The sequence below is a fragment of the Mesoplodon bidens genome (assembly GCF_964165515.1).
Source record: "Mesoplodon bidens genome assembly, chromosome: 3".
Taxonomy (NCBI): Eukaryota; Metazoa; Chordata; class Mammalia; order Artiodactyla; family Ziphiidae; genus Mesoplodon; species Mesoplodon bidens.
The window spans coordinates 53,487,071-53,499,360 of NC_138178.1; the positions used below are offsets into that span (position 1 = coordinate 53,487,071).

The 12,290-nt window shown below is 38.5% G+C and overlaps 1 protein-coding gene across 1 annotated transcript in view; it reads right to left on the reverse strand.

The window, feature by feature from the left end:
* The window catches only part of HERC1 (HECT and RLD domain containing E3 ubiquitin protein ligase family member 1), a 211,730-nt gene that overhangs the window by 86,065 nt on the left and 113,375 nt on the right, over positions 1–12,290 (reverse strand). Inside the window, exons 28-34 of the mRNA XM_081228054.1 lie at positions 11,579–11,699; positions 11,105–11,342; positions 10,747–10,931; positions 6,444–6,599; positions 4,466–4,572; positions 3,815–3,925; positions 898–1,074 (exon numbers count right to left, since the gene is read on the reverse strand). Coding sequence (XP_081084180.1) covers positions 898–1,074; positions 3,815–3,925; positions 4,466–4,572; positions 6,444–6,599; positions 10,747–10,931; positions 11,105–11,342; positions 11,579–11,699 — 1,095 coding nt within the window. The remainder of the gene's footprint in view (positions 1–897; positions 1,075–3,814; positions 3,926–4,465; positions 4,573–6,443; positions 6,600–10,746; positions 10,932–11,104; positions 11,343–11,578; positions 11,700–12,290) is intronic.

Here is a 12,290-nt window from a genome sequence, read left to right on the forward strand (position 1 = left end):
TTCCAGGGATACCACATATGCCTCTGGAATTGTACTTTTTGTGTATGCACCCTATTCTGAGCCCTGGACTGGCCAGAGTTGTGCTGTGCTAAATTTAAGGACAAAGTCACTTGACTTTTTAAGACAGACCTTTACAATTAATGAGGTTTGTTTTAACTGGCTAAGTCTAAGACCCCTCAAGTCAGTACTGGAGGTCAGTCTCACCCTGCTGTCTGGGGACCTACCAGATAATAATATTAATTTTATTGTAAAAACACTGTGGCCAAGAGCCAGCCAAGGAGGTGGACTGTGCAAAAAAAGAACACAGCAGAGATTGCTAGCCTTAGAAATGTCTGCTTGCAATGTTGGTCCTTGGCTGGCACCTGGGAACTTGTCTGGTAAATAGTTCCCTACACTGATAAAAAATCTCCCTGACTGATATTGGTGGCTTATTGTGCTTAGACTGTATGACAATATGGTTTATGCTAAAACCCTGCTTTCTTTCTGGGAATCTAAAAAAGAACAGGCAGAGAGTATGTGACCAGCACTCAATAAAAATGTTGGGCACTCAGTCTCTAATACGCTCTCCCAGGAAGAAACATCAGACATATGTTACTGCATTTTCATTGCTGGGTGTGCACTGTGTGACCCCTCATGGAAGGGATGATTATGATTTTTCAACCTTACACTTAAAAATTTTTTGAGGTAATTTTACAATTACAGGAGAGTTACAAAAATAATACAGGGTTTCTGTATATCCTTCACTGAGTTTCCATTTATGTTAAAATCTTACATAGTAATAGAACATTTACATAAGATGATTTTTTTAATAGTCTTTCCATACATTTTTTATAATAACCTAGGAGGAAAGTACTAAAAAATAAAATGCTTTTAAAAACTACTTGGAATTCTACGTACCTTCCACTGATAGCACCCAGAAGTTACTCCAGTTGATGCCAATCCATATCCTTTTCCTCCACTGCCATGAGTTAAAATCTGTCCATTCTCCACTATGCAACACTGAGCTTTCTCTGGGTCAAAGGATACTTCTTGTATAGGGAGATTTTCATCTTCTTCCTCCAACTCTCCCTGCTTCTAACAGAAAGGAAACTGGGTCAGTATTTTGAACTAACTCAGATTCAGTTCCTGAGATCTCCTTGGGTTGATTCCACAAATATTTATTATCTACCACGTACCAGTTACTGTGCAGACGATGGAACACAATCATACATACAGCATGGTCCCTGCCCATGAAGAGCTTACAGCTCAGTCAGGGGACAGAGAGACAAATAAATAACACCAGTATTGTAGTGAGAGAATAAAAGAAGTTACATGACAGGTATAGCAGAAACATATAAGTGTAAGTTTCTAACCAGGCTTGGGAAGGATAAGGTAAGCATTCAAAAGAGGATGACTTCTGAGCTGAATCCTGAATGATGAGAAGGCATTAAGCAGCTGATCAAAGTAGAGAAAGAAATTTAAGACAGTATGTACAGCATGTGCCAAGTCATGGAGGTGAAACAGAGTTCACTGATTTAAAGAATTGCAAGCAGTATGGAATATCTGGAGGATGAGACTGAAAGAGAACAAGGAACTAGAAAGAGAAGAAGGAACAAAATCATGGAAGGTCTTCAATGCCATTCTAAGTTTAATCTTTACTCTAGACAAGAGGGAGTGCCTACACAGAATGATTTATATAGAGGAACTACTATCAGACCTATGTTTTATAAACATTGTTTTACCAGGAGTATACAGGATGAAAGCAGAGAGAACAATCAGGAGTTTACTGCAAGAGTTCAGGTAAGAAATACTGAGGACTTAAATTCATTCATTTGCTCAATGGGTATTTAATAAGCATCTACTATGTACCAGGCACTATACCAGGTCCTATATACTCGGCAGTATACTAGACAGATAATGTCTCTGCTCTCATAGAACTTATATTTTACAAGGTGGAGATAGAAAATAAACAAGGAAATAGCAGGTAATACGTGCTATGCTGAAATCAAAAAAGGTGATGTGATAAAGACTGTGTGGCAACTGACTCTAGATTGAGGATCAGGAAAGGACAATGAAGAAGTGATAATTAAGTTGAGACATGAATAATAAGTTCACTTCTGAGAGACATATCTGCGGGAAGTATTCCAGGCAGAGAGAATAGCTGGCACAAAGCCCAAAGGAAGGAACAAGCTTAGTGTGTTCAAGAAACAGGAAGAAGGCAAGTTGTTCACAGTGTAGTGAGCAAAGAGGAGAGAACAAGGAGTTCTAGAATTTATTCCAAGAATGATTAAAAACCACTGGTGGGTTTTTAAAGCAGAGGACGAACATGCTCTGATTTACAATGTTAAAACATCACACTGGCTCCTGTGTAGAGAATGGACTGTAGGGAGTTAACAGGGGAAGCAGAAAGACCAGTTAGGAGAATATTGCATAATCTAGGCCAGAGATGGTAGTGGCTTGGAGTAGGGTGATGGCAGAGGAATGAGGAGGTGGAAAATTCAAGTTAAGTCTTAACAGAGAAGTCAACAGGACTTGGAGATTGTACGGACAGAGAAAATGTGTGTGTGTGTGATAGAAAGAGAGGAATCAAGGATGACTCCTTGGTTCTTTGGCTGAGTCACTTACTAGGTAAGATGGGAAAGCCTGGGGAAGGAACAAGATGTAACAGAACTAAGGATGCTACTAAGTGTGAGAGGCCTATTACGCTATTATTCAAGTCGTAAGGCAAGTAGAAGATGGGTATATGTCTGGAATTCAGGAAGAATGTCAAAAAAGGAATTAAAAATCAATGGCATACGGATCTGAATAAGGTTTTGCTGGCTACAGGAAATGGAACGGAGGTGAAAGTTGAAGAAAAAAAGGGGTCTTGGGACCAAGCCTTGGGATACTCCAGCAGTCAGATTAAATAGAAGACGAAGTATAAATAAAAGAGGATGAGAAGAAGAGGCCATTGTACTGGGACAGAAGGAAAACTAGAAAAAGTGTGGAATCATGAAAACTAATAGAAAGATTAAGGTAGCTAGATGGATGGATTCAAGAACTATTTAGGAGGTAAAAATCAATGAGTTCTAGGGACCACATGGGTGGGGACATTAGGAGAATTCCCAGGAATTCAGGTTTGAAAAGCTAGTTGAATGTTAGTGCCACCAATAAAAATGGGATAGGAAGAAAAGGAGAAAGGTTTGAAGGAGAGACACCTGGGCTATCATTCAAGTTTGGAAGGCAGTGCATGTAGTGAAAATGGTCGTGGGTATGACTGAGACTGCTGGAAAAGCTAAAGACAGAACTCTGAGGAACACTGGAATTTGGGATGGAGGCAAGGAGAAAGTCACACCAAAGAAGAGATGCCTCCAGAGGGAATCAAGGATTGGCAGAGGGGATCTAGGAGAAAGTAGTGTTTTGAAAACAACAGAAGGCTAGAATTTCCAAAGGTCAAGTAAGCTGTGGATAAAAAGCCATACACTGTATTACCAATAACATCTACCTCTGTCATTTAATTTCAGTGCTTTGATGGAAGATAAACAACTGGGCTAAAGAGATAATGAGAAGTAAGGAAGTGACTTAAACATACACAAGATTACTCTTCCCAGAAGCTTAGCAATGAAGGATGAGAGAATATAGGGAAGGCTTCATAGATAAAAAAGAAATTTAGAAGGGTGGGAATAAGAGATGTTTATAAACTGAGGGGAAAGAACCAGTGGAGAAGGAGACACAGTACAAAGAAGAGACTGAATAACTGATAGAACAAAGTCTCTCAAAGGAGAAAGGATCCAGAGACAGGTGACAAGATATTCACATGTCTGTCTAAAAATACCTTTTTGGAAGAATCAAGTACCTGTAATTTTATTTCTTCTTCTTTTTCCTTTATCTGAATAGCATGTTTGGCCTGAGCAATGGGTGTCTCCCACATACAATCCGACAGGAGGGAAAACAGACGTTCAACAACCTATTTATTGAAGGAAAAAGAATGATAAAATTTGTAAAGGATCATTTTAACTATTTTTAGAAAAGATAAATCATGTAACTATAATATTAAGTCACATGTGAGATTTAATTATACCAAGGTCTGACAGCTACTTTGGGTGGATGCAAGTTAAATATCATTTTTTAGAAAGACCATTAACCCACTACAAAGTGGGTTCAACTGTCCTCATGTTGCCCCACTATATGGACCTCTGATGAGGCCATGCAGCCTCACATCTTTCTCTCTCTAGATGCCCAAACCTAGGAAGAAATTCCACAAATTTTCCTTTCTTTCTGACCTTGAAAGTATTCACTATACCACTACTCCTCACATCCCATAGCTCACTTAATTTCTCTTTCTCCTTGCTTAGAGATGGAAAAATTAAAAAAGCAATCTCAGAAGTGGAAGTCGTGCTATTGAATAAATGACACATTTACAACTGAAGAGACCATGAGTTTAGATTTTCGGTGCATCATGTTGCACATGTAAAGAACATCCTCTAATAACTTTAAAAATAGAAACCTGGGCCATTTGATCATCTTCTACACCAGATTCACAAGCTGGTAGCACAGCCTCAAGGACATGAAGTGCAAGGAGCCTCGTTCTTAAGTTACCAACTAGAGGAATTCCTGGAGGGGGAAAAAGACATTTTCTTATTATAAATGTGACTTAAATTCAAAGTTTCAATAAACCTCTTGAAAAAAATCTCTGAGGCTGCTAAGTATTTAGGATGGAACAGACTTCACTTCAGCATATTATCACAAGAATTCTGGATTCATCCCATATCCATTAATGTATATGAATATCCATGTTTGTGTTTCAGTTTTTATGTATGTAAGGGAACAGCACTATAATAACTACCTGTGCCAAGTAGTGTGCTATGCATTTCATACACATTAATAACTCTGTTGATCCTCACAAATCCTACATTATATCCCTATTTTACTGATGAGGAAACTGAGGCTCAGAGAAGTTAAGTAACTTGACCAAAGCCACAAAGCTCAGTAGAGACAGAAGTAGAATTGTAAATGACAGGTCTGTTAATCTCTAAAGCTCAGGCTTATCATTGCCTTTAATTGTTTCTGACTCCATCTACGCCCTGACGGCCTCACAGGATTAATGGGGAGTAAGCAGTTTGTACTTTTCTAAAGTAAGCAAAGATAGAGACAGGATACTGATGCTCCTTTTTCTGTCCATTACTACAACACAACCAGTAGAAATAAATGAATATCTGGTTTTTCTTCATGCTCTAAGAACTTAATCAATATTACAGAAGGCTTACCTTATTAAAGGAGAAAAAAAAGCTATTGTAAGTTATATTAGTTGAAAACTATTGGGAAAATGAGTATAAACTTACTATATATAAAGCTAAGATGCGTATTTACAGAAGAACACTGGTTTGAACAACCGATCTGAAAATAGTAGTTACCTGTAAATGGCAGATCTTTTAAGAAAATAAGAGAAAGGTAAGGGCTCTTTTGAATAAACTGCTGTTTTATTTGCAGCACAGATGATCAGTTTTGGAAATTCTTTAAATACTTTTAACAGCAAATGAATTTCTTGCCAGAATTTGCTACCACAAAATGACTGAGATAATTTGCTGTAAGAACATTAACATTTAGTATGACTCCATTTTACTGTATTTTTGCAGTTAACAACTGCAGCTGTTATGTTAATAATAAGTTGTCTGTATTCTTTTTTTGTTTATGCCAATCTTAAAGATACAGGATCTGAATTTTTAAAAAATTGAATACACATTAAAAAAAGTAAAAAGAAACACCAATAAACTATATTGAGAGTGTACACATATAAAACAGCATGTACCATAGAAGACTATATTATGTTTCAGCACATTTAAGAAAGACCAGGGATGATGAAAAAGTTCTGGAAATGGAGAGTAGTGATGGTTGAGCAACATTGTGAATGTACTTACTGTCACTGAATTGTACACTTAAGTGGTTAAAATGGTAAATTTTATTTTATGTATATTTATCACAATAAAAAAAACAGATTAGGAAAGGACTGATAATAATCTATACAAGCAGACCAGACTTTCAGGCTAAGAACCAGGAATTAAGCTTATTATATAGAACTCTCATAGATAGCATACAATCAGAAGTTACAAATCAAGGCAACAGAAATCATATCATGATAAGAAAGAACAGACAAACTCCAATCTGCATTTTGATAATCCAAGAAGTAAACTCAAAATCTGGGTTAAATTATCATATTAAACAGGATGTTCTCTGCTTATTTTTATTACTGTAATCTGAACTAGAGCCAACTTCTCTGCATTAAATCCATGATCTTCTCCAGTGGTACCTTCTATTATTAATTCCTCTCAATTTTTACTCCTGAGATTACTTTTCTTGCAATCAAATAAGTACTCATAAAACAAGAAAGAAAAGCCTTAAAATCAAGGTCAAGTATCCAATGTTGTTATCTGAATAAAACACACGTGATGTACAAAATACTGTAAAATAAGACAAAGGTCACATACCTGAAGAACATTTCTGAGATGCTATGTTTAAAAGCACCTCTGTCCACTTTGGGGAAGCCATTTTTGACTGAATTGCTTTTGAAGATACAACTCTGCGAAGAAAAACTAGAAAATCCCCCAGATGCAGTTCGGCTGCACGTTGTTTCCTAAGAGTAACTAAAGAGTGAACAGACAAGTTTACATTACAACCAAAAGCCAACAGGAAACAGTCTTATATCAAATAACATTTAGAATGCAGTAAGCACACACCTAATTCAAAACCTAGGTTGTCAGTTAGATGCTGAATTTTTAAAACTTAAAAAACAGGAGAAAGGTCAGAACATAAAGTCAAACATAACATCTTTTACAGCTGTGTACAATAACAATGAGCTTGATAGAATAAAGTATGTGTACTTGGTTTTGTGCATTTTTCTTTTTTTACTGCTATTCTAAAAAGTAACAGTTCTCTATCCAAGTCTAGAGTTCTACTAGATAGAATTTGAGGGAGATGGTCTGTAAACCCCCTAAAATTGTATGAAAAACTGTCTGGGGAATTCCATGGCACTCCAGTGGTTACGACTCGGCACTTTCACTGCTGAGGGCCTGGGTTCAATCCCTTGTTGGGGAACTAAGATCCCATGAGCCACGCTGCACGGCCAAAAATAAAGTAAAATAAAATAAATGCCTCAAACTGAAAAATATTCTTTAAAAACAAAACAAAACTGTGTCTGTGTGTGCATTTGACTAGTAAGAAAGTTGACAACTTTGATCACATTTTCAAAAAGTCCATCATCTGTCCACCACCTCCCTTACCCTCTGCCCCAGTCAAATTAAGAATTACATCTCAGGACTTCCCTGGTGGTCCAGTGGTTAAGAATCCGCCTTCCAAAGCAGGGGACATGGGTTCCGCCTTCCAAAGCAGGGGACATGGGTTCGATCGCTGGTCGGGGAACTAAGATCCCACACACCACAGGGCAACTAAGCCCACGTGCAGCAAACTACAGGGTCCATGCACTCTGGAGCCCGCACGCCACAACTATAGAGAGGCCTGCGCACCGCAACAGAAGATCCTGCGTGCTGTAACTAAGACCCGACGCAGCCAAAAATAGATAAATAAATATTAAAAAAAAAAAAAAGAAGGGCTTCCCTGGTGGCGCAGTGGTTGAGAGTCCGCCTGCTGATGCAGGGGACACGGGTTCGTGCCCCGGTCCAGGAAGATCCCACATGCTGTGGAGCGGCTGGGCCCGTAAGCCATGGCCGCTGAGCCTGTGCTCCGCAACGGGAGAGGCCACAACAGTGAGAGGCCCACGTACCGAAAAAAAAAAAAAAAAAAAAAGAATTAATCTCTAAAAAAGACTTTGTGGTTTCATATTCTACAAAGAAACAAATTTGTAGGCCTGGGTCTGGTATGCCTGACCTTAAACTCTATGTAAAAGATCTTTCCACAAACTTGCTCTAAACAATCATCCCAATTTTCCCACCAGTATCAACACTCTTATCACCTCTCTAATAGTTTCTCTCTAATAGCTTCCCTCCCCCCTGTACATTTTGAAGCCAAAGAACTTTCTGCTCTTCCTCTAACATGCCATGTTCTCATATCGTCCAACAACTTTCATACCTCCCTAGCCTGGCTAAGACCCACTCAAAGCCAGGGTGAAGAAGTTTGCCAGTGGGGTAGATTCCCAGAATGTCAATCCCTAAGGGGCTTTAAAACATGGAAAATCGTTAACAATTTGGACAGGCACTCCTTTCAGGGAGATCCTGGCGCATCAAATTAAGAAATACACAGACAAATCACTTGTGATAGAGGGGAGACCACCCCCTGCCAAATGGCATGTCTGAATAGCCATTAATCTATCTTCATAGACATCTTTTTAACTGGAGGGCTTTTGTTTTGCTGAGATGGATGTGCAGGTCTATGACAGAACTAACCTGCTAGGGATAATTAGAGAAAAAGCTAAGAGCTCCTTCTCTACATTTCCTCTTCACAGTACTCTACCTCTTCTTTACTTCTTTAGTCTTTGCTAATATACAAACATTTATTACATTAGTTTGAAGAATATAAAATTATTAGCCTGCCCTAGGTACCTATATCTCACTCCAGCCTTGTTTCTACACATTCCTTCAAAATCCAGTTCAAAGCTACCTCTTCCATGAAACTTTCTCTCTTGGTAGAGATCCCTGGGAAAATCTCTTTTAGGAGGCCTCCATCCTACCCGCCACTCTCACTCCCAGCAAGTATTTCTGTAACAAGACACTAAATTAATTATATTAATTAAAGCCTGGAGACCTTAAATATAAAGCTCGTTAAGACAACTTGATGGGGCTTCCCTGGTGGCGCAGTGGTTGAGAGCCCGCCTGCCGATGCAGGGGACACGGGTTCGTGCCCCGGTCCGGGAAGATCCCACATGCCGCGGAGTGGCTGGGCCCGTGAGCCATGGCCGTTGAGCCTGCGCGTCCAGAGCCTGTGCTCCGCAATGGGAGAGGCCACAACAGCGCGAGGCCCACATACCGCAAAAAAAAAAAAAAAAGACAACTTGATGATACAGTTTATGTTTCAGTATCAGTACTACGTTTGAAATGAAGAGTACACCTTACTTTCAGTTAAGTATTTTAGAGAGTATATGGAGTTATTAATACCTGGTCCACCTGCCTCTGAATGCCTGGCCACCGCTGACTAGATTCAGTCTCACTCCCAGCCATCCCCATAAATAGAATGGGTGCAACCTGAGGGGAATGGATGTGGACTCAGTCTGCTGTTACACCTGCTGAGATTCATCACAGTTTCATGGAAGGATCCAGTTTTCTTGGGGAGCTATAGGCTGAGAAGTAACTCTACTGTGTCTTCCCTGCTGTCCATATGTGCAGTACTCGACAGAGTGGTAAGAAACTATTACCTGAACAACCCTGTATCCCCAAACTGGATCTCAGGAAAAAGCGAGGTGGCATTAAAAGCCTGTTTTTATTTTATCATACCTTGTGAGTCTGCCCATGCTCTTTGTATAAGCAACATACTTGCTATATAAAGAAGAAGTAACTTGCCAGAGGTTCAGCCTCTGAAACCAAAAGCTAGCACTAAATTAGACTCATACATCCTCCTAGATTCTGACCTAAGAGATTTAGCTATTTCTTCTGAGCTTATTGTATTACACTGTAATTATCTGTTTAAACATCTACCTTCCTCATTTCCCTAGAAGGTCCTTGAGGGCAGAGATAATGTTTTGTCATTTTTGTACCCCCAGCATATTCCTTTATCCACCCACCTACCTATACAGTATTAATATTATTTAACTACTACTTTATTTAAATATTATTTATTATAATATTCCAATATTAACATTAACATTCATTGAGCTCTTACTATGTGCTAGACACTGCTCTAAGTCCTTTACAAGTATTATATTATTTAATTCTCACAACAGTCTTGGAAGGTTGTGTCTATTACTCTTATTTTTATCTATCTATTTATCTATCTATCTATCTAGTCCAGGAAGGATTTAATGGCTCCCAGAGCTTATTATGGTAATAAGACATTGAATAAATGACCAGTTTTAGACCTTTATTCCCTTAATCTATAACAGACATGTATAGTAGTTCTCCTGTTCAGGGTTTACGTTCTACCGAAATACAGTGTTCACTATCGTTTTTTTTTGTTTTTTTTTTTTGGCTGTGCCATGCAGCTTGCAGGATCTTAATTTCCCAACCAGGGCTTGAACCCGCACCCTCAGCAGCAAAAGCACAGAGTCCTACCCACTGGACCAGGAGGGAATTCCCACAATGTTCACTATAGTTTTTAAAAGCTGTAAGGAGATGACCATATTACAGCAAGCAAAAATTATTATGGCTAAGTATAATGAAGAATTTTTTAGTGACTAGAGAGCAGAACAGCCTAGCAAGAAGTTCAGCTTCCCTAATTCTAACCCAATTCCTAAATAATAAAACCCTTGGTCCTGGCGGAACACTTAAAACAAGAATGCAACCCAAGAGATGGGCTGTCAGGATCAAATGCTACAAGAACATAATCTGGGGAAATAAGTCACCTAGAACCTCTAAGTTCTAGAGCCACAACAGCCAAGGAGAGGCTGAACTTAGACACTGAGTGGTACAGTTGCTACATCAGGGTTAACCAACTCTAAGGAGAGGAAGTTCAGTCAGAGGTACCTCTAAACCATACATATTTGGAGAAAAAAGGGGTTTCTAAATGAACAAATAAAAATCCTCTCATGCCTCACAATAGAAAGAACTCTACATTCTAATGATATTCACACAATGTGGATTCAATAAATGCTTGTAAATAATGACAGAGAAAAAAGATTTACGATACCTCTGAAGTCTCTCTTCTCAGTTTCTCCACTGGAGTCAATTTTCTTCTCTTCTTCATCCTCTTCTCCTTCTCCAAAAGAGGCCATAAGTAGTACACCGGCCTGGGACAACAAGTTCTTCAACTGACTGCAGAGTAGATCCAACAAAGATTGAACTACCTTGGGGCTCAGTTTATCAGCATAGGTCCTGAAATAACATATACATGAAATAACATGAAATAACAGGAAAAAAATAAATGGTAATTACACAGAAGGGCAAATGTGCTTAAACACATAAAGGAGATTATGGTGAAATGGAAATCACCAAAATGTGAAAGACCAGGCCCCAAACAGTTCTACCAAGACATCTACAATGCTCACCCTGTAGTGATGGCTAGAATCTGGAGCAATCTTGTACTAGCCACTTTTAAAGCTGTGCTTAGCTGGGAAACACCCGTTTTTGGCAACAACTGAAGAGGTTGTCCTAGCATGGTGTCTGTGCCACATAACTGCGACAATACATTTAGCAGACCAGTGGAAATCGCCAAAGAAACATCTACTGGTTGATAGTGGACACTCAGGGCGAAAACTGTAACCAAAAGGAGACGCTGCTGGGCTTCTAAAAAGAAGAAAGAAAGAAAGGCAGTTGAGAATCTTCTTTAAAGTTAACAAAGCATTTACTAAAATAAATCATATTCCAAAATATAAATAGTAGTATGGAACACTATTACACTTTCAAGTATTTATTCTTTACCTATAAGCTGACCTAATGTTAAACACAGAACATTAGCTACCTAGCATAACCTCAGGCCAAAATGTTACTTGCACCTTATATTTGCATGTGCAGTTACTCACCAATGTGATGCTTGTTTGCTTGCAGGGCTCTCTCCAGAGTAGCAGACAACTGTTGATAAATCTTATGCACAGCCATCTGGATTTCAATCTGAATATTTCTCTTAGCTGCTCTGATCCCATCCTAAATTACACACAAAGATTTACCTTTTCTATTAACAACAACACTTCCTACCCAAATGAAAGTAAAAGCATTTTATTCCTAGCCTATGCTAGAGCCCTATGGTGGTTTTTAATTATTTAGTATATTTCAGTATATAGAAGTTTTATAATGAAATTATTTTTCAATGCTTGAAAATTCTTGATTCTATATAATCTCTCTCCTTTCCCACAAAGCATTTTTCCTCTCTAAACATGGAAGACATAAAGACAACACTTCAAAAAAACAGTTCAAACAATCAGAGAAACTTGGTAAAATGATCAAGTCTAAAATGTGAATTCTTGAAACCCATCCTCCCAAACACCAATCCTTATCCCAACTTAGATCTACCTCTATGCAATTTGGCTAAGGGTTAATAAAACTGAGCCAGCAAAGAATCTAAAAGTACAATAGTACCATGGCTTACCTAATGGCTTATCTAACCTCAGCTATAATCAGGAAACTAAACCAATGAAGTATCTTTAAGTCACTTAGGTCTTTATATTTTTAAACCTCAATTCTAAACACCAAAAAGTTTAGCATTATTAAACTGGTGTTGTAAAAATACAGTTAAAA